This window comes from Macaca mulatta, chromosome 3, assembly GCF_049350105.2.
Source record: "Macaca mulatta isolate MMU2019108-1 chromosome 3, T2T-MMU8v2.0, whole genome shotgun sequence".
Classification (NCBI taxonomy): Eukaryota; Metazoa; Chordata; class Mammalia; order Primates; family Cercopithecidae; genus Macaca; species Macaca mulatta.
The window spans coordinates 157,260,600-157,283,997 of NC_133408.1; the positions used below are offsets into that span (position 1 = coordinate 157,260,600).

Consider the following 23,398-nt stretch of genomic DNA (forward strand, 5'->3'; position numbering starts at 1 on the left):
ATTTCCAGGAGAGGTGATTTGGAGCAGGTGTTCTAGGGTTTCTGAACCTGAGTTTTGTTCTCTGTAAATGGAGATCATTATCATTGTCTTAGAGCTTTCTTGCATACCAAAAGGACTAAGAGCAAATGAATGGTATAATCTTTGCTACAGAAAGTCACCTGGGGGTCTATATTAAATTGACGGGCTGGAGTCCAGTGATTCTTACTCCCTGAATCAAACACTCTGACAACTTTGGGAAGTAATGACAAGCTCTGAAGATCAAAACAGTATCTATTATCAATATAAAATGCTTATCTTTTTAAAAGTATAAGAAAATTCATTTTATTCAGTAAATTTTCATTCACTTAAAAAAAGGGGTCACAATTTGCTATCATGCACTTAGGGTAATTGGGGAGCCCTAGCATATATTCATAGGATTAAAAAACATTAAATTGTTATTAAAATTAACAAAATACAAGCTTAAAAATGAAAAATATACTCATAACTAAAGGCAACTTTTTTATGTTTTTAAAAATACAAGATTTTAAGCACCTCATTTAGAAACCCCACTGCTAAAAGGTGGCATAAAATTCTACAAAACAAATACTTTGAGAGGGGAGGCAAATGAATGACATAATCTGAAGTCCACGGTGCACATGAGGTGGAAATTTCCTTTCACTTTTATTCCAATTTGGATTTCTTTTGGGAAGGACATTTATAATTTATATAATGGCTGATTATCCTATTATCAATGCCAAAAGGAATAGGTCTAACACCAGAAGATACACACGTGTTACATCTTCTTTGTTAGAATGAAAGCTTACACACTTATTTTTCACGTGATGTCCCATCATATGAAATCTGTCCAATTTATTACAATGCCTCAATGAAGGCAGGTTTTTTTTGTTTTTTTTTTTTTGAGACAGAGTCTCACTCTGTCACCCAGCCTGGAGTGCAGTGGCGTGATCTTGGCTCACTGCAAGCTCTGTCTCACATTCTCATGCCTCAGCCTCCTGAGCAGCTGGGACTACAGGCATGCACCACCAGGTCCAGCTAATTTTTATATTTTTAGTAGAGACAGGGTTTTGCCCTCCTGACCTCAAGCTATCCACTCGCCTCGGCCTCTCAAATTTCTGGGATTACAGATGTGAGCCGCCATGCCGGGCCAGGAATATGTTTTTTTACTGCTCTATTTCCAGGGCCTAGACTAGAACCCGGCACATGGTACATGTCGTCCATGAGAAATAAATGTGTACACCTGATTCACCTGGAAAGGCCTTAAATGGGTATCAATATGTCTCTACACGTATTTTTTTAAATGTAAGATTAACTTAGGAGTGACATAATAGTAGAGAAATATGCCAATGATTTTATTATGCAATAATGCAATGATTATACAAATTGTGAACACCAAGAGAAACAAATTAGTAAATGACCATTAACAACTTAAAGATTCATTTTGGAATTCTAGTTTGAAAGTGGTATTTTTCAATCCTGAAAATACCATATATAGGGATCTCCTATATATTTTTGGAAATGTACCTACTATATAGTTTGTTTATTCCATGAGAATGTGCATTGAAATACTTAAACTTTGTTTTGCCAAATGCATAGTGATAAAAATGAAAGCAGATTTGCTTTCAGACACTGGACTGGGAATGTCCAGCTCCTTGCAGGCAGCATGCCCACCCCGGCCCCTTACCTTCGGTGCTTAGGTCTGGCTTATTCCAGGTGGGTAAAGAGAAGCGGCCAGACTTCCTGCGAGGACTGGTGTTCACCTTTCTCCAGGCACCACTCTCTCCTTTCTTTTTGTTACAACTGTTATAACTGGAAACTATGGATAAAGGGAAACTTCCTCCTTTGAAATCAGCTGTATGCTGGTCTAGTTCTGAAACAACACAAATCACACAGGGATAATGCAGTTTCACTGATTAAAGCAAAATCCATTTCTATTTCTTAAAGATATGGACTGTTCAAAATCATGCACTTGTTTAATATCCAAGCTGGGGTTTTGTGAACCAGCACAAACTTTACTTGGAGGTCTAGAATTCAAACATTAACCAGTAATAAAAATCACAGTTCTGGAACACTGCTATCAAATGTATACTTTTCTAATTACAAAGAGAAGATAGACAGCTCTCTAAAAACAACTTCTAAAAGGTATTTTATAAGGGTGTGAATTTCCTCTCCTCTCTGCAGAAACCCACATACCTGCTCTGGGGAGGGGACAGCCATGCAGTACAGCTTTATTTAGCAAGATGCTGAGAGCAGCTTTGACCACAGCCTGCTGTCCTTGGCTAGGGTGTCTTTTAGCAGTTGTCTGTCCAAAGCCAGGTTGTCTTTTCACAGAGGCTCTTGACAATATTGCTTCTTGAACTCTGGGCGCGATGACGCCGTTCCACAGCTTAGACATCCACCTAGCAGGAGAGGGGCCGATTCATCCCTTAGGAGCAGGCTTCTCAATAATTACACACAATTCTACGAAAGGACAGTTTGAAGACTATGGGGAAAAAACGTTAAGTGTTTCTATAGATATGCTACCTTTCCCAGGTAGTTTTCAAATAAGTGAAATTACCCAATACAAAAGTAGTTTGAATCTTTCTCAAAAATACAATGTATTTCAAATGAAACTGGTTGTTTACATGTCTCTCTCAATGTAGAATCAATGCTTGAGTGCTGAGTGAATGAATACATGAATAAATACATGGAAAGGAAGGTAAATATAAAGACTGAAGAAATCTGGAAAAGATTTCCTAAAAGTCCATGTCTAAATAGCTTCAACTTCTTTGTTATATCTCCTTAATAAAGTACACGTATATTGTATTTTAATATTTCTGAAATTGGGATCTTTTTTTTTTTTGAGACAGTCTCGCTCTGTCACCCAGACTGGAGTGCTGAGGCACAATCTCAGCTCACTGCAACCTCTGCCTCTTGGGTTCAAGCAATTCCCATGCCTCTGCCTTCCAAGTAGCTGGGATTACCCGCAAGTGCCACCATGCCTGGCTAAGTTTTGTACTTTTAGTAGATATGGGGTTTCACCATGTTGGCTAGACTGGTCTCAAACTCCTGACCTCAAGTGATCTTCCTGCCTTGGCCTTCCAAAGTGCTGGGATTGCAGGTGTGAACCACTGCGCCCAGCCTGACATTTATTGTATAATCACTGGTAAATTAAATCTGCCTGTCCCAAGGCAAGGGCTCACTGTTGCGTGTGGGTGGGCTCAGTTCTATCGGGAGAATGGGGGTCAACCAGCTATCGCCTCACGTGGACTGTCTGCATTAATAGCCATAAACAGTGGGACTTCAGCCCAAATTTGCAGCACTCAAAATTAAAACTAGATTATGCTTCGTTACAGTATTTAAAAAACACTTATATGATTAAAGGCTATAGAAACAAAACCACATCTCCCGGGTCAGGAATGTTTCCAAAGCTATTAGACATTGCATGAATCTTTCAAGAATTGTCAAAAACTACGATCCATCAAGTTTCTCTCTTAATGTCTAGTGCTATGCAATCGGGGAAAAATAAAAGTGCGATAGGGAACACAGACAAAATTCTGGTATTTTACAGCATGAATCAAAATTATGCAGTTATTCCTAAAAGTGCTATAGCATAAATATGATAAGCTGTGGTTTGAAAAAAAAAAATCAACTCCTTAGCCATTGGTAGACAATTATCTGCGGCATTTCTGCACATCTGGTGTTAGTTTTTGTTCGGAACTATCTTTTCAGTCCTGGAAGACAGAGATAAAGGTCTCCTTCAGGAGCAGAGGGCAGAATTGTTTCCTGACCAGGATAATAAAAATAACATCTTCCAGGGCTAAGGGTCGACAGAGTTGCAGCATCCTTCTTTAGAAGCCTTGGAGGGATGGGAAGTAGGGAGTTCCACAGCTGTGAGGCAAATCCAGCATCCACATGGGCTTCTATGTATCACCCCATGGGACTTCAGGGGTAACGGGAACCTATGTAAAAGTGAAGCTCAGGCTGCCTGCTGTGTTGTGGATGATGAAGTCCTGCGCCCTCACTCAGATCCTCAACCATGGCAGGCTAATATGGTAGCTTGCAACTAGGGTAAAAATCTTGGAACCTCCACAGTTCTTGACAAAGACTATACTCCATATAGGAGAGGTCAAAATTGGTTCCTAAGAATCTTGAGACTCTGGATGTAAAAAAGACTAATTTCATTGACATAATAATGAAGAAAGTGGTAATTATATCAATAAGTGTATTTATTTTGTAGCAAAAATCTAAATATACATTTAATATAGTACTTCTTTCCCACCAATTAGCTGTTATAAAAATGGCGGTTTGTCTTACAACAGAGAAAATATACATGTACTTTTTAGAGGCAGGGTCTTGCTCTGTCACCCAGGCTGGAGTTCGGGGGCTTAATCAAAGCTCACTGCAGTCTTGACCTCCTGGGCTCAATTGATCCTCCTACCTCAGCCTCCCAACTCAAGTAGCTAGGACTGCAGGTGCATGCCACTATGCCTGGCTAATTATTTTTCAAGTGATCCTCCCCTCTCAACTTCCCAAAGCAATGGGATTACAGGCATGAACCACTACACCCAGCTGAGAAGATATTATTTCAATCTCCTGCTTTCCAAGACAGGCTTCTGCCTATGACACCAGAAACTACAGAATCAAATCTGCTTGCTGGTCACAGAACCATGACTAAACTGGATGGTAACAGATTTTTTCTCCTTTCAATTTTCTCCTGATTTTCTGTTTCATTAACCTTATTGTATATATGTCTGTTCTCATAAGCTGCTTCAAAGGAAAACGCAGTAAGTACTGAACATAGGTCTCAATAAAGGGAGAAGCTTTTCAATTCATTAACAGAATGCAGGTTTTTTGGAGGGTGTGCATACAATACTTGATGAAACTTCTTATGTGGGACCTCACTTAGGAGACTCTGCATAGCAAGCCAAGCATAATTTGGATGAGAGTTTTCTAATAGAGGAAAAACCTAGCTCTCGGCAAAAATGCAGCTGCCCTAGGGGAAGCACCCAGTAGACAAGCTGTGGCCATCCTCTGGAAGAGCAGAGAGCACTGGCACTCTGTATCAGTGACAGGAGGTGGCGCAAGGCAGCCTGGTCAGCATCCTCACCCTCAAACATCTGAATTGGCCATGTCTCCATTATAAGCAGAAAACTAACGAAAAATGGCACTTACTTCACTGTCACTTGGGCATGTCCAGGAACTACAGGACAAGACAGGAAATATTCTGGTCCAAGAAGTGCTTCAGGTGTGCCCAAGCGGGCCAGGCAGGAGTTAAGCTGACGCCAGACGGACAGAGCCCAGTCGACAATCTTGCACACAGGATCGCAGGGTGAGGGCGCCTGACCTTTGAACTAGAGAGACAGGGAGGTAGAACCCAGGGGCTTGGTTTAGAACATTTTGTTTTTAAAAGCCCAAAATTAAAAATATGAAGCTTTAAATCAAAACTGAAAACGAGTTGAATTTTATGTAACTTTACTTGGGATGGCTGAATGAGGGATAATAACACACTATAGTTGTGCAAACATGTTAGTGTGATAAGCATTTTTCTCCTTTAATTCTCACCATGAGCTTGAGTTAGGCATTTTTACCCCATTTTACATATCAGGAGCCTAAGGCAGGAAGAAAAAATAACTTGCCCAAGGTCCTACAGGTAATAGTGACAAAGCCAGAGCTAGAGTCTATTTATATTTTTTATTAAGGTATAATTGACAAAATTATATATATATATAGTGTATATTATGATGTCTTGATGTATGTATACATTGTGAAATTATTCAATTAAGCTGATTAACATGTCCATTTCTTCACATACTTATTTTTTATGGTGAGAGCATTTAAGATCTACTCTCAGCAATCTGCCAGTATACGTTAACTACATAGGGTTTATCTTTAATAGAAAAATAGGATACGGCATCTCGCTGAAATAATAAAGGAGTCATTTATCACGTTTAAAATAAATTCAGTAATCACTATTAAGCTAAAGAACTTCCTCTTCTTCCTCAGGCTTAACATTTCTGAAGCTCTCTGTTCAAGCTTCACTTTCTATGGTCAGCCAGGGCTGAAAGAACAGGCTAGCTTTGTGGGCAGCTGACAGAGGGAGAGGGGCCCCCCCAGCTGCCTCATCAAGACCGCATGTAGAGGAAGGCAGGAAGGCAGAGCTCGCATTGGAACTCGGTCCCCAGGGAAACGTTCCTTTTTCTGGGAAGGCTGAATTCTTCTCTTAATGACTAATAAACTGCTTCTAAAGCTCAGACTGTTAGATATCGTAACAGAATCACATTTCACAGTCGCCAAAGGCAGAATGTAATCTGTCTTTCCTAAGGACCTGAACCCACAGGTGGGCACCCCTTCTCTCCAAAGTGCAGATGTTGTTTATATGAAATTTCTCCTTTTGCAAGTTGGTTGTATTATGGGAAAAGTGGTTACTGGACAGTACATTAAAAACTGGTGTTTCATTAAAAGATCTATCCAATAAATAGACTTTCTAGTAACTCCATGTTTTCATTTCCTTCCCTAGAGATATATTCCTTCAGTGTTAATGGATACTTTTGTGTAGAGGTGTGTATGCCTACTACGTATTCTATGCCTATTTGTTATTGCTGCTAAGAAGGAAAAATCCATGTTAGTATACTCATGAAATACAGAGGACACAAAATAAAAGGTGTGAAAAGCTAATGAAGAGCAAGTGATCAGTTCTGGTGTGGTTTCATGGAGTGCAAGATGCCACCTGCCTTTTTTTTTTCTTTTGAATTTTACCAGCTGGAAAAAGGAGGAACTTGAGCCAGGCCCTTTCTCTCTCAGATCTCTTCCAGACTGGCAGTCTTGAAGTAAAGACAGACACAAGCTGCTATGGTAATTCGAAAGAAGAACTGACTAAATACAGCACGGTCAGGAAAGACAAATAGATGAGGTGGGACTTCAGCTGGGTCTCCCACAGGATGTCCGGGACACGGGATTGGTGAGGGGAGGTGGGAAGAGTGTCCCAAATATGGAAGAGGGAAGGAACTGTGCAGGAGCAGTCAAAATGGATGCTGATGTTTGCAGATAACAAAAGGGATGAATAAATGACAGACTTCTACAAGTAAACAGTCTATGTACCTGTTACTAATTCAAGGTGCTGGATCTGATCCCCCATCTAGCAAGTCCCCTGAACAAATGACTTCACAGCCACATAGTTGTCCTTGAGTTTTCTCACATGCCAACCTCCTCCTCCCTAGGCCTGAGATGTGTTGCAAGTGTGCTCCTTCTGCCCAGACCCCCCGCCTCCCTATTCTCAGCAAACTCTTCTTCCTTTAGATAACAAATTAGCGTGACCTGCAGATCCTTCAGTGTGACCACAGATAGAGAGGCCTCCACCCCAAATTCCTAAAATAAGTACTCTTCCCACTTCCGCCCGAGTTTCTATAGTGGTACTTTACCTGTTTCTTTCACAGCACGTATTAGCCACCTGTTTAATTAGCATGATTTGAGTGTTGTACCCATGAAGTCGGACAGAATCAGAACAGGGAACACAGAGTTTAATCTGATGTCATTTATCAGATTTGTGGCCCTGCCACTCACGAAAAGACAAGGCTTAAATAGTTGAATCCAGTCCAGTGGTGAAATAGCATGGGTAAAGGTTACAGATTCAAATACAAGCTGAGAACTAGGTAATGTGTAAACTGAATCTACCCCACTCGGAAGGCATGGACTGAGATACTTGCACACAGTGACTGTTAGCGGGACTCTACTGATTATTTTCCTGTTACTGAGGAAAGCCTAAGGGCAGATCACAAGTCCTCGACAAGCCTGGCCAATACACAGACTTGGCCAGCCAAGAACATAACCCTGAATTTTCATGGAAATAGAACCCACGTTTCTTGAGATGGAAAAAATTGGGGGGTATGGGGGCAGGAGGTATATTTTTATCTTCATTAATATTCAGAATTAAATACAATCAAACATGTTATGGGTTAGGATGAGAGAATCATATATTGGGTGTTTTTAACTACTTGAAATGTTACAGGAATTTCATATATTAGAATAGCTTCATGTCCAGTTTAAAATGGTAACTGAGTTACTGATTTAGGGTTGTGACCTTAAGAAGGGGTAAGAGAATTTTATTAAGTTTATGTAAATGGTACAAGAATTAAGAGAACATTTATAAATTTAATTTTCTGGTTTTATAAGAGTTAAGTACTTGGGAAGATTTTTCAGACAGCAGAAATTTTTATAAAGAGAAATAAAATATATTAAAGTTTTAAAGACCAAACTATTTAAAGAAATGTAATTAAGCTGTAAGAGTCCCTTCAAAGGTGATTGTTAAATCTTGCTACATTTATACATAGAAAGATAAAGCTTATACAATTAACTTAAATGCCTGAGGGAAAGCTGGGTATTTGGATGTACAACTTTAACACACTGAATACATTTTTAAAATAGCACTTGATTAATGCCTCCTGAATAAAAGCTGTCCTCCAAGGTCCCAATCCCTACAAAGATCATTTCGTTGTGAAGGTCTGTCTTTCCATGAGAACACTAGCTCTCTGAGGGTGAGAGAAGCCTCATCTTGTCCCACAGTCCCCAGGCCAGGGGCAAATGTTTACAGGATAACCAGCTAACACTGTTCTGATGCACTTATCACACTGTGTTTTGATGATCAGTTTGCATGGCTATATGTCCTTTCAATCTTAGTACTGGATCTTCCTTGGTGTGCCACAAAGTGAGGATTTAGAAAACGCTATGACTGACCCACGGGAAGAACAGGCTGAGAAGTTCTAGGTCTGGATGACTGATAACAAAAAAGGAAGTCGGCAGGGGAAGCCCGGAGTTAGGTTTGGGGACAGGACATGTTGAGTTTGTTATGTGTGCAGTGTCAGATGGACTGTATTATATAGATCTGTAGCTGATTACATGAACTGAACACAAAATAGAGGGGTACGCAGACAAAGGAGAAAGCTGGATGAATTTTAAAACATGAATTCTGGAGGAAACATTATTTACATGTATATATAGTACTTCACCAGGTATTACAAATAGTTATGTGTTAACTTAATACGAATGACATATTTCATATTCTGGGTAAGTGACGAGATGCTGTATCTGGATTTGTAGGATGTTCAGCTGGTACTAATGGTAATGAAAAACAATTTTATTTTACTAAAAGTAAGGTCTCAGATAAAATGCTAACGTCACCAAAATGTACAGAGCTCTTTCAGCATAAATACATTTTTCCAAAATTTCAAATTTGCACATTTTAAATAACACCATATAACACACATGACCTAAAAGGAGTAATTCTTTTTAGAATTATATTTTATAAAAATCAAATCCCTTTTTGGTGGTATGGAGGGTTCACACAAAAATAAATATTTATTTACTTTTAGGAGAAATATCTCTTGATTAGAAACCAGGCACAGAAACTAAGTTTGTATTTTATAAGAAAGAAGATTCACATAAATCTTTGCTTTACCAAGTAATTATGACATTAAGACAGAGGACAGCTGTGAACATTGGTATGTTCTACACGAAGGAAATAATGTGGCCAAGGAAAAACAAAAAAATTGATTCTGTGATACCAGCAGCTCTATTAAATTGATATCACTGTATTATCTGAGGCTTTGGGATTTGTTACAATTTTCCTTCTCTTCAAAAGAGGAATGATCATTATATAACTCTTTGATATTTTTTAAGCAACAATTCTGAGATCATGTATTATATAATTAATGATAGTTAATATTTCCTACTAAAAAGGGAATAATTGTTTTTTATTAAATACTAGTAGAAAGCCTAGTACTGTCCCGAGAGGTCGATTTTCTTGTCTCTCTCCAAGGAACTAGAAGAAGAAACTGTGATCAATTACCAGCGTGCTGTAAGTGTCCACAAAGATGAGGTTCTGTGACATTACAAGATTCCTGATGTTTTGCAGGAGTCATTCGTTCCCTTGTACACACACCCCAGGGACCGTTCTATTCAGCTATTTGAAGTGCTTGTTGGTAAAGGAAAGGCATTTCCTTTTTTCCACTTTCTATTCTTTGCAGCACACCCCACTCTCAAATGCAATGGAAAAGAGAGTGAACCTGAAACTTGGAACTTTCCTTTCAAAATAAGTTAAAACAATTTTTATCAGAGAGCCAGGGGGAGGGAGGTATACTTTACCTGAAATAGTGCCAATCCTACATAATAGAACTGGTATCGTTTCTGATTATTTATGTGAATTATCTTTGGTAATGAGTTTTAAATATTGACAGTGATAAAGTTAATGGAAGTATCGGCAATTTGAAAAGCTACAGTTTTTACCTCACCATTCTTCCTTCTTGTTGAGATCATACAGTGGCTGGGCTTTGCCCAAAAGCATATATTTATGACCAAGTAACTGATTTAAATATAACATGGGGTAGATTTCTCTCATTAAGTTAGGAATTTCAGATATTAATTCTAATTACCAGTGGCAGACGCTGTTTAATGAATTCCCAAAAGCCATTCTCACCCCACACTTCTCCCCACCACTATCTCCCCCGCCCCAGCACACATGCCTGCACACACTCTAACATAATAGACGCAGAAATTTGTTCAAGCATTTGGTGGAGAGCTTCAATCTTGGAAAGCAGGTTTGGCCATGGTCTGGGATGAAACCAGTTTTGGTAAATGAAACATTAAAGAGAAGTCTTATGTTTCTGGAAAAGTGCTTTCCTCCCTGATGAGGAGACTGAGGAAGCCAAAGCTCTCTATCCTTCACTGCAGCCCGCTTCCTGCCCCGAACATGTTTTCACAAGGGCACAGTGTCTGCAGCCTTTTAGGCACACTGCAGTCTTGAGGGGAGGGTCAACAGACTCCCCTGGACCTGGGACCTGAGATGTTGGACACCTACCACAAGACATCTGGTTATGCGAGGGTGAAAATCCTTTCTGTGAAGCAGCTAGCAGTTGGAGTGTTCTGTTTTTAGCAGCTTAAAATATTGCAATAATGCAATGACAATACTGTGCTTCAAATGTGGCCCATCGTGCAGGATTAAATGAGAAAATCTTACTAAATCAAGCTCTATGATTTCTAATCTACCTTGACACTCAGCTACTGGCCCACTTTAAAAATATTAAATAATGATGTGTTCGATTTGGTCAACTCTCAATTATTTTTATCATTTGGGAGAATATAGAATACTTATTTTGTGATTCTGTGAAAGTCACTAAAAGTTATTATTACTCTTGAAAATGTGTCAAAAGATATAGAATTCTACTTATTCATGTGGCTTTTTAATATTTACCATAGCGTAGTATAACAGGCCTATTGTAAAATGTGCCCACAGGGGCGTATGTTTTGAAGGCCTCAAGAAAACAGGAAGTTTTCCTTAAGAAGAGTGATTAATTTTCTAACCAAGCCTTTTACGGCATTTAGAACTTGGTGAGATTCCTTGAGAACCACTGATAACAATGGTAAAACTGATTTGCTTTTTCTCGTACTTAATGCAGTGCAGAAATTGTTATGGGTTTCACATTCATTATGTTATTTGGCCCTTCAATGTCAAAAACCTGTACTTGCCCAAGGCTGCATAGTTAGTAAGTGGTGGAACTCAAGCCGAGATCTCCTGACGACTAAAACCCCTGCTCTCCTGGCAATGGGCTGCAGTTGCTGTTTGTTACCTTATTCACAACTTTCCTTCGTAAGAACCTCTGCAGCAGTCCTTGCATGGGCTCGCCATCCCACCGCAGCTGCACCCAGCGGAAATGCTGCTGCACCAGCAAGTCGGAGCCCTGGAGACAGGCCTTGGCGATGGTTCCCATCAGAAAGCAGTTCTCATGAAAGTAGTAACATTCGGACATTCCATTTCCTGAAACAAACCAAAAGCAATGGCCCATCCTCAGTGAGTTATGTTATGGGACCAATTCAAATGAAAATAACTTAAAGAACATGAAGTATAATTGGTACTCTGGGAAACAGAAAGATTAGAATAGTACGGAAGCTTGCTTCTCAGCATGGTCCCTCTATTAGCGTTACCTTTTTGGAAAGTGCAGGGGCTTTCAGTGCTGCGATTTTCAAGAGGTGCCAAAAAGTCCCTCAATAACTCAGACAGTGAAGATTTTTCCAAATTCTCTAAAATGATGATGATTTTCTTCTTACTGGGAGATTGTTTCACTGGAATCAGACAAGCTATAATAAAAAAGGAAATTCAGTGATTCAAGCTTTTGACAAAAAATTATACAAATTGGCAAAACTTAAAAAGTCTGAAGTTATAAAGCATTAGCAAAGATGTGGTATAATGGAAATGTTCTTAAATTGCTTGGGGAGTGAACAACTCTGGAAAACTGTTTGGTATTATTTGATATGTTTGAACACACAATGATCCAGCATTCCTTGCTCTATAACAAGTCTCAAACGGAATCAACCCCCATCCATCAACAATAGAATAAATGAATAAATAAGAGTATGTTCATACAACAAATAGAAAGCGAACAAATGACAACTTGCACAACATGGAAGACTCGCAAACAATATATTAAGAAGCAAATCACAATAGATTATATACAATGTGTTTTCATCATGTAAAGTTCAAAACAGGCAACACTACATCTATAATTTAGGGATTCATACGCAGGGAGTAAAACTATAAAGAAAAGCTAAGAAATGATTGTCATGAAAGAGTAGTGGTTACTCCCAAAGGGAAGGGTTTGCGATAAGAGGGATGGACCACACAGTCACATTCTGAGAGCTGAGAATATTTTACTTCTTGGCCTAGTCAGTGGTTACATGGTTATTTTATTTTAAATTATTAATTAATCTGTAAACATAAGTAGTATGTATTTTAGTATATCTATTTCATAATACAAAAGGCTAAAAGCCCTTTAAATTATGCATAAAATTATGCAGACAGGTGGTGGCTCATGCTGGTAATCCCAGCACTTTGGGAGGCCGAGGTGGGCAGATCACTTGAGCCCAGGAGTTCGAGGCCAGCCTGGGCAACATGGTGAAACCTTGCCTCTACAAAAAAATACAAAAAATTACACAGATATGGTGGTGGGCGCCTGTATTCCCAGCTACTTGGGAGGCTGAGGTGAGAGGATCACTTGAGCCCAGGAAGTTGAGGCTATAGTGAGTTGTGATTGCACCACTGAACTGCCACAGAGCAAGACTCTGTCTCAAAAAAAAAAAAAAAAAAAAGTAGGACCTCAGAGAGATAAGTAAATCCCTCTCTCCATTTTCCAGATCTCAGAGAGGTTGAAGTAATTTGACTGTGGTCTCAGAAACAACGCTAAGGGAGGAGTAAAATCCAGGACTTCCGACTCATATTTTCCCATTCCTTTCACTCAGAATAGGAATGGCTGACTTCGTGTCAACCCAAAATGAAAGTTGGAAAAGTAAATGAAAAATTAATATTATATATAGGAAATGAATAAGGGCACAAAACATACTTAAAACAGTACCTGTCACCTACCAAGCAAAAACTATTAATATTTTAGTTAAAATGTGTTATATATGGAACTTCCCATATACTAATCAATTACAAAATAAAATCACTTTAGTTTCTTGAAGATTCTAAGATGCCATAGTTTTAGTCAAATCAACCTTGAAAAGAGACCAGTTTAAGATACTTGAGAGTAACATTACCAAACAGTTGACTTTTTACAAATATTCATGATAGTATATTCTCAATTCCTTCTTGTTACTATAGACACAATGCATTTTCATTTTCAAAAGAGCTCCTTGAACATTGTAGATGAATCTCTTCTCAGACAGAAATGGCTTTTCTGGATGCTATGAAAATTTAAAAACTAGAAGGCTAGAAACAATCACAGCTACCTCTCAATCTAGTTGTACTTGTGGAGGGCCGTTAACACTAGCATCTAGTGTGTGTCAGATCACTTTCAACACAGCTGTTTGGTAAAGAATGCTAAAATTCTATGTTTCTTTGGGTTCAAATATTATTTCAGAAATAGATGTATTGTGGAAATATGAGAAATCCGTAGTTGGTTAAAATGACAATGGAAAACTAACAAACATTTTTAATTCAGTGATTAAAAAAACACACAGGATTGATGGTTTATGTATCTGGTTTTCTGTAACTGAGGACTGAAGGTCTCCAGTTTTTCCCTGATTTGTGTTAAGTGCGTTGCCAGTTTAAGTGGCTCTGAAGCTGCTGCAGCCAGCCAGAATGTATCTGAAGGAAGGACTATTTCCTTGCATTTCAACAAATGTTTATCCAATGCCTCTTTGCTACAGGTACTGCATGCTGAGTGCTATGGCATGCCGGAAGTGACTCATTCTAACTGGGGGTATGTAGCATTTTACTTATTTTTTTGAGACAGAGTCTCGCTCTGTCACCCAGGCTGGAGTGCAGTGGCGTGATCTCAGCTCACTGCAACCTCCACCTCCTGGGTTCAAGTGATTCTCCCGCCTCAGCCTCCCAAGTAGCTGAGATTACAGGTACACGCCACCATGCCTGGCTAATTTATTTTTTTTGTATTTTTAATAGGGATGGGGAGTCACCATGTTGGTCAGGCTGGTCTCAAAGTCCTGACCTTGTGATCCACCCGCCTCGCCCTCCCAAAGTGCTGGGATTACAGGTGTGAGTCACCACACCTGGCCAGCATTTTAAACTAAGTTTAAGAAATGGCACTGGCTGAAGAATGGAGGCTGGGCAGGACTCAATTCTAGAAGGGAATAGGGTATCAGATCAAGGTCAGAATCGTTACAAAAGCAACATCATGGTGAGCTCAAAGCTGATCCATATGGCAAGTTGGGCCAGGGCTGGGAACTTGGGATGGAGCCACAGGAGTGGCAGGGGGCCCAGCAGTCACAGCTGCAGAAGACAGTCTGCATTTTCATCCTGAGCTGCATAAATCGCTGGACCCATCCCCAGTGATTCTCAGTGATTCTGATTTAATTGCGCTGTGCTGGACCTGGGACATTGGCATTTCGTAAAAGCTCCCTAGTGACTAGAACGTGCAACCAGGGGTGAGCTTTGCTGATAGGAAGCCTCAGGACCAAGCCAAACATGAAAAGTAGAAGACCCTGAATGTCTTCTTGGGAGGGAGCTACCGGTTCTGGGAATCAGTGGAAGTCTTTAGGGGGATAAACAGGATTTGACTCCTGCTCTGAGATCCTCGCTGGTGCAGAGAATTGGCCGATGAGGAAAGAAATAGAACACACCACCTAGACTCTTACTGCTACGGTAAAGGAAAGAGATGATGGGAGCCTCACCCAGGACCAAGGCACAGAATGAAAAGGCATTTTGAGACCGAATCAGTACATCTCAGTGGTTGACTTATTGAGAGGGGGCAGAGAGGAAATACTGGAGACAACTCTAAGGTTTCTACCAGAGAAGAGGCTGAGCGGTTAACGGAGGCAGAGAGCAGATGACCACGCACGCACTTGGGGAGGAGGTGGTGGTGATGGGTTATGCTTCAGGCTTGATGTGTTTGATGCATTCTCTGGTGCCCAGCAGGCGGTGGGGCATGAGGGTGAGGGCATCGAGGAAGGATCCATGCTGGAGATAAAATAAATGACTTTTCAGGCATGCTGGGGTCTCCTGGAAAGAGGCAATATGCTCATTCTCCTGGGTCCACAAGCAAAGACTGTATTGCTAATGACCTAATACATCTCACATTCAATGGACAGTTTGTGCCCTAGAGGAAAAGGGGGAAGGGTTGCTATACATAACCGCTGGGTTATCTTTCCACTTCATCTCTGTCTTGGTCTCCCACGAGGTAGCAATCAAGGGTCAAACAGCACAAGTTTCTTTGGGGAAAAGCTTTGTCTTCATTCGCTTGCCTCATCGCCTCAGTTTTTCGTTAGTACCTACTTTTCCATCTGACCACTTAAGTTCAACATCCTTAGTCCAGGTGGGGCAAAGGTGAATTTCATTTTAGTTGAGAAATAGTATGTGTCTAGTTCAGGTTATTCTGCATAGTTTCAGGTCTAAAATATTAACCAGCCACAGAAGCAGGAACTCATTACAGTTTCAAGGATTACTCAGTCTCTGATCAGGGCTTACGGAGGGGTGAGAGAAGGCCACACACCCCATGCTACAGCTGCAGGGTTCTTTCTACCTATGGCCCAAAAGTCAGCCATTTGAATTCCCTTTCCTTTGTGCTACTTCAAAACGCTATTTCTGAAACCAGTCTGCTCTTTTTGACCGTTTTCTTCCAACTTTATAGTCTCTCTCAGGCCTGCTCCTCTCCTGCAGGTCGGTAATTTTAACCGGACACTGTCTTTGTGAGGCTCAGGGCTACATCCCAGTTTTGTACATCCTTATATTAAAAGTCCCGGAGAGTGAATTCTGCAGCCAAACTTATCAGTTTAAAAATAATTAGCGTATCGCATTTCTAAACCCAAATGGCTTTGTGTCTTAGGTGACTGATTCCAAGTCTATAATCCCCCCTTTGAGGATAGAAAACAGCCCCTCTTTTCCAAATGCCCTTAAACCCCGGCTCTGGAGGAACGATGTTCGGAGAATCCCAGTGGGAAGCACAGGACAAGTCTTTAAAGAATCTCCAGGGATGCAGGGTCCAAGGAGGTAAACTCATTTCTGGAGACTCCAATTGTCATAGTCTCCTACTGTTATTACAGCAATCCTATCCTCATGACTTTTACAAAGGAAAGTTCCCTTGAAAAATTCCAAGTATTACTTTAAAATACCCTTCTAGTCTTTAATTTGTTTTCTGTTCTACTGTTTACAGTCACTGTAATTTCAAAAAGTATCATCTTGCTAACCCAAGTCCGTACTTTATACTGAGGAGAAATTTGACCTAATTCGAATATGCATTCACAGCCTCCTTACCAAATAACAGAGTCAAATGACGTGACCCTCTCTCAAGAAAGGGAATATGAGAAGGAAATGTTATTTTAAAATAAACACAAAGCAATTTATGCTAGAATAAGTGCTGTGTCATTTTCTTTGAAACGGTCTTTTGTTCTCTATTATTTTCTTCATTGGCACCGTTTTAATCTCCATTTAAGTTTTAGATTCTTAAAGCCAATTATTTAAAATACTTTTGCTACTCTTCATTTCTGTCCTTTTTGTTCACACCCTTCTTTAACTCTTTTCTGTGACTGTTCCCTGGCTTTCTTCTACAGCGTTGTAGAGAGGAACACACAAGGCAATGTGTGCTTGCTCAGTGGAAGACAGAACTTCAGCATTCTCACCCTGTTCAATCCATGTAGTTTAAGGCTCTCTCTTTAGAGAAAATAAGGTTAACCATCAGGAGTACGTGTAGAATAAGGTTAACCATCAGGAGTACGTGTAGAATACCTCAGGAATCAGTGTACTCTTCAGTCGTGGTACTTATCATTTGACCACTTTAATTCCTTGGTGAAAAAAGAGAGTAGCTGGTAGATAATCCCTATATGCTCATTATTCTAAACGCTTGAGTGGAACAGCCTAAAAACCTCCTTTCCTCCATCCAGATCTCTGACTTCTCTACTCTGTGGCCTCATCCATCGCCCCTTGACTGAAGCATCATTCCCTGCTGCATGCTTTCCGCACAGTGAAAGAACTGACGACACGCCTGTCAATGGATCCTTCCCTCTGGCTCGCAGGAGCTCCCCCGCACTGCTCTGAAGTCTCTGGTGTCCTTGTTGATTCTAATTCTCCTCTATGTCTTCATCAGTCTCCAGCCCACAGCATGGGCCCTATTGAGAGGATGGCAGTGGAGGGAGAGTGGGTTTTAGGATATGAGGGTGAACTGTGGCAGGGCAAGGATGAGAGGCCAGTCAACAATGTTCCTGATGTAGATTCTGAGAGCTTTAGCTTTCATTCTGGAGCCTTGGGGGTATAACAGCAGGGAATTGTCTGAATGGTTTTGTATCCTCCAGTGAGCCCCCAGATGCCTTATGGAGGGCCCATGGAGGGAGTGAGACCAGAGGAAATACAAAAGGTTAATGATGAGGCCTCCACAATGCCTTGAACAAGAAATAATAGGTGATGGGGGAAATGGAGAGCAGGAGGAGGAGACAGAGGAAGCAGATTCCAGAGAGCTTAGGGACTGCCTAGATACGGGGAGTGAGGCAGACAGGAAGTGATAATGCTCACCTTGCTAACTTGGGCAACTGCAGTCAAGGTCTTAGCAGATGAACCTTGTATTTGTATCATAGTTTTATTATTAAAAAGTGAAGAAAGATAAGTTACTAAGCTACATACAGAATAAAAATCCTTCTGTATGAATTTTCTTTTCTGCTTTACTGCTTACGATCATTTGCAATTTTAAAAAGTATCTGTCTTATTAACCCAATTCCATACCTTGCACTGAGGAATATTTGACCCAATTATAATATGCAGTCACAGCCTCCTTACCAAATCACAGTCATGTGATATGAAGGGTATAGAAGGATTTTTATTCTGTATTTGGAGACAACATACCATTTCCTACTCTTCCTTCTTGAACCTAGAGTGTAGTTTTTTTTGTCCTTAGTCTATTGTTCAAACACTTCATTTTTTAAAATCCAAATTATTCTTTGTGCCTAGTCATCAATGACTCCCTTATCAATGTCTATTTCTCTATCCCTTATCAATGCCTGTCTCTCTAATCTTACTTCTTTCTACCTTACTCTAAGCAAGTTCTTCTACTTGTTGCCACCTGATTGAACTAAGAATTCTTTTTCTTTGCCTATGCTATTGCATCAGAAAATTCACCAACTCTTTCAACAAATAATTATTGACAATTTATATACAAGCTAAGAGAAGAATAAGCTAAAGTGCTAGCCTTCAAGGAGCTCATCATATAACATGTGTGGGACAAGGCAAAACCCCAAATAATACCCTCATTGCCTTGACATACAGTTGGGTGGGGCCCAGAAGTATAAATAAAGTCCACTGCTGTTTACCAGAAGGAGTGAATCACAGAAGCGTCATTTGAGGTATCCTTAAAGTATTTCAACAGCGGCTTTTTCTATAGTTTCCAGAAGGGCAGAGACTGTGTCTATTTTAATCACTAGTGTATAACAGACTACTCTGCAACACACCAGTCACGTGGTAGCCATGGTGTCTGTGTGATGAGAGGCGTTTACGTGTTTACTCCTTAATTCTAGTGGAAGCTGCAGCATGAGCAAAGACATGCAGAGTGGAAAAGCAAAGGATACATAGGGAAGAAACCTCCTATTCTGCTGCAGCATGGGTATCTATGTTAAAAGTGTCAGATCAGCAACCTGGGTGGATGAATGCCCCAGAATAGAAGGCCTTGAACAGCACCGACCTGGTGCACTGGGCGATGGAGAGATGTGGAATGGGGAGGGGCAGAAATCACCGGGATTTTCATCAGAGGTCTGCTGGCCTGTGAAGAATGTTCAGGGAGGAGAAACAAGAGACAGAAAACCGTTTACGTCAAAGCTAGGAGTTCCAGGAAAGGAGGGCATAAAGTAAGATGGTGCTGATGGAAATGGATTTTAAAAAGCAGATTGAGCCTGACTAGCAGGATGTGACCATGGACTGTGGGATGAGGGTGAGAGGCCCACAAATGAGAGCACCTGGGATTCCATGCGGTTCTCATTTGCTTTTAAAAATTAGAATAGTTAGCAATATTGAAAGAACAAAACCCCAAAGTTTTTACATAAAAACCTGGATTTCTGGCTTCCTCCTAAAAGTCACAAGACCTGACGACATTGGACCTACAATTCTGTCAGCAACGAAGAGCTGGTTCTGAGAGCTGCTGCCCCTCCTAGAGATGGGGGCATGCCTCCCTCTCCCTGCAGCCCCGCCCAGCCTGCTTCACCTCTTCCTGTGGCTTGTTGTTACTTGGGGGCATTGAGGTTTTCAAGCCTGCCAGTGAAATCTGAGTTTCCAGCGTGGGAGCCAAGAGACACGGGCCACTCTCCAAACTGGGAAATTAGGAGGAGGAGCTCTTTTTAAGAAGATGCCCACTGTAGATCTAGAAATGCTGAGTTGGTCACCTTTGCATCCTTCATGATCCTGTTCATTGCACTCCAGTTTTCTTAGCTCTCTAAGCTTAGAGCAGAATTTAGTCTGTGGTTGCTATCTACTCTCATAGGGTGAGCACAAAATACTTTAGCTTCTTACTTTGAGAAGAAGCGAGACTGAAAGTTGAAAAACCGTGGGAGACTTTTGTTAGATAATAGGGAAAAAACATATTTTGGCACTGGGGCGTTAAGGCCAGTAGTGATTAAGGTCAGGCTTAGGAGCTGGAATGCTGGGATTTGAGTTCCATTTTATGTTCTTTCGTGGGATCTTTGGGCAGGACACTTAACCTTTTATCTCAAGTGTTTTCATGTTTATAAATCAGGGATGGGATTGTATCTGCCTCAGAAAGTTGTGAGTTAATAAATGCAGTGTTTAGAATAGGACCTACATGGTGAAACTCCATCTCTACTAAAAACACAAAAATTTGTTTGTGTGGTGGTGAGCGCCTGTAGCCCCAGCTACTTGGGAGGCTGAGGCAGGAGAATCGCTTGAACCAGGGAGGCAGAGATTGCAGTGAGACGGTGCCACTGCACTCCAGCCCTGGTGACAGAGTGAGACTCTGTCTCAAAAAAAAAGAAACAAAAAAGGAATAGGGCCTACCAGAGTAAGAGCTTTAAAAATGTTAGTTATGATTAGTAACATTATCAGAAAAAGCAGCTTTCTGTAGCTAACTGTCACTAATTTCTAGCCCAAGACTGGCCTGTGTAGTACAGTGATATTCAGATTCTACTGGAATTTTCCTGCCCCTAAAATGTGCTTCTAGGTTTGTGGTATCCTCAGTGAAATCCTCAGTGCTTCCCTAAATCTGCCTCTTAATTTCATTTCTTTTTTAAAAAATTAAAAAAAATTGTGGCTACATAGTAGGTGTATATATTTGTGTGTATATAAGGTGTTTTGATATAGGCATGCGATGTGAAATAGTCACATCATGAAGAATGGGGCATATTTATCCCCTCAAGCATTTATCTTTTGTGTTACAAACAATACAATTACATTCTTATAGTTATTTTACAATGTACAATTAAGTTATTACTGACTATAGGTACAATTATTACTGACGATAGTCACTATCAAACAATGGGTCTCATTCATTTTTTCTATTTTTTTCAGTACCCATTCACCACCCTGACCTACCCCCCAACTACCCTTCCCTGCCTCTGGTAACCATCCTTCTACTCTCTATCTCCATGAATTCAACTGTTTTGATTTTCAGATCCCTCAAACAATGAAGAACCTGTGATGTTTGTCTTTCTGTGCCTGGCTTATTTCATGCAACATAATGATCTCCAGTTCCATCCGTGTTGTTGCAAATGACAGGATCTCATTCTTTTTTATGGCCGAATAGTGCTCCATTGTGTAAATGTACCATATTTTCTTTATCTATTCATCTGTTGCCTTAGAAAGTGCTGGCTAGGCATGGTGGCTCACGCCTGTAATCCCAGCACTTTGGGAGACCCAAGGTAGGCAGATTGTTTGAGCTCAGGAGTTCAAGACCAGCCTGAGCAACATGGTACATTCTTTCTCTACAAAAAATACACACACACACGAATTAGCTGGAAGCGCTGGCGCATGCCTGTAGTCCTACCTACTCAGGAGGCTGAGGTGGAAGGTTAGCTTGTGCCCCAGAAATCAAGGCTGCAGTGAGCTGAGATCACGCTACTGCACTCTCTACCGTGGGTGACATAGTGACCCTGTCTTAAAAAAAAAAAAAAAAAGCACAGGTAATTTCTATCGTCCTAAGCCTGGGCTACATTTGCCCTGGCCACAAGATAAACACCCCTCCCCAATAAAGAGATTTTGAATTTGCATTTCAACCTATCCTCCAATCTTACAACTGCTTCCTTTGCCCCTTCCCCAGGGGTCTCTGTGGCTTTGAGCCCTAGGAGACTAAAGCCTGGTCCATTTCAGTTTTGTGTCAGAGTCACTATTTATGCTATTCTACAGTATGCAATGCAGGGTAATGCTAATTCCACCCGTGATGAAGCGTGGGGTGCTAGACCCTGGAGCCTAAGATTGAAAACTCATTAATAACATTACATTAATAAACATGTTTGATCCTGGTGCTGCTACTACATAGCTGTAGCAAATTATTGGACCTTTCTGTGACCCTTTCCCCACCTTTGAAAGTAGAAATAATGCTACCTACTTGCACAGGGCTGTTGTGGAGACTGAATGAGTTAATTAGTGCATGTGATATATTTCACTAAGTGCCGGTCAATGGCATAGCAAGAGTGAGGTAGAGAAAGTGGTTGGCCCCAGGTGCAGCACTAAGGGATGTATTGGTTGTAGAGAATTTATGACTAATCAAATTTACTAAAAAATTGATCTGCTGTGTATCACCACCATGCTCCGGCAATTCTAAACAGCATCAAAGATGTGATACCTAGTCCAGCTAGGGTGAACTGCTCCTACCACCTCCTCCCTTGGTATACCACTAGTGCCAGTAAGACAGTATGTTAGCAACAATTAATGATTCATAACAAAAGATGACAAAAAGAAGAAAAAAATGCAGGATGCTCAACAAATGCAACAATATGCACATGAAGATAATCTGTGCAAGTGTTTATCCCACAGCTGCTGAATAATTAAAGTTATCTTAAATGTATCCCCAAGCAACACAGTGTATTTCCTTGTAATGGCATCATTGAAGAGCACGCCTTTAGGTTATCACAGTCAATATGCTGAAATGTTCTTACCGCTACTGATGAATAGGTCTAGCAGCTGTTCCTTGGAAAAGCCAGCATCGACTTCAGCTCTCACTATTTCACAGGAGAATCCCGCAGCCATTTGTCTGTGCTGTGATAAGAAAATTGGATGATTAGTTCTACGCACTTGCCAATTTTCAAAGAAAAGGAGATGGTAGACAAGTAACCAATACCTTCAGGCAGAGTGCAAGCTGATGTACTATGTAGTCTTGCAAGCTTCCTTCTGGGCCGTGGAAAATGACATTATGATATTGCTCAACCTATTAACAAACCAAGAAGAGACCTAGGGTGAAGATGCTAAGTTGGGAAGAGAAAAAAAGTGGTACACAAGTGTGGAATTCTTTGTTGATTGTCCTCGTACTTTCAAAAGATTAAAAACAATATTTTAGAGGTTAGCTTTTTTCACTGGACACGTGTACTCTCATTTGAATGTGAAACATGGGCAAAGGGTACTTAGCAAGAGCTGACACTTTATAAAAAAAAACATTTTTTTCCCTCTATTTTCTACAGCGAGGGTCAGCAGGGTAGCTGAGAAGCACAGTTCCAAGTTCATTTTGTCCCTTCCAGAAATTCTGTAACTTTTCCTATATTATCCTTTGCAGATGTTCTTTATGTGGAATTTTGTCAATGCTTATTTAGCTTTATAGTGGTTAAAACAGTAATGCATTTCATTATGGAAATTTTGGTAAATATAAAGAAGAATAAAAAATTACTGAGTGTCAGCACCCACAGTCACCGTAAATATTTTTGTTTCCTTCCAGTTTTTTCTTTGCATAGTGGCTGTGTGTGTGTGTGTATGTGTGTGTGTGTTTAAAAGATGGGTATGTGA

The 23,398-nt window shown here is 40.5% G+C and overlaps 1 protein-coding gene across 3 annotated transcripts in view; it reads right to left on the minus strand.

Moving 5' to 3' along the window:
* CTTNBP2 (cortactin binding protein 2) overlaps nucleotides 1–23,398 on the minus strand; it is a 162,170-nt gene that overhangs the window by 12,181 nt on the left and 126,591 nt on the right. For 2 of the 3 annotated variants that reach the window (XM_028844929.2, NM_001168625.1), the window contains 7 exon segments: nucleotides 22,743–22,829; nucleotides 22,561–22,660; nucleotides 11,953–12,105; nucleotides 11,598–11,785; nucleotides 5,152–5,330; nucleotides 2,191–2,396; nucleotides 1,682–1,867 (listed from right to left, as the gene is read on the minus strand). In XM_028844929.2, coding sequence (XP_028700762.2) covers nucleotides 1,682–1,867; nucleotides 2,191–2,396; nucleotides 5,152–5,330; nucleotides 11,598–11,785; nucleotides 11,953–12,105; nucleotides 22,561–22,660; nucleotides 22,743–22,829 — 1,099 coding nt within the window. 3 annotated transcript variants of the gene reach the window in all.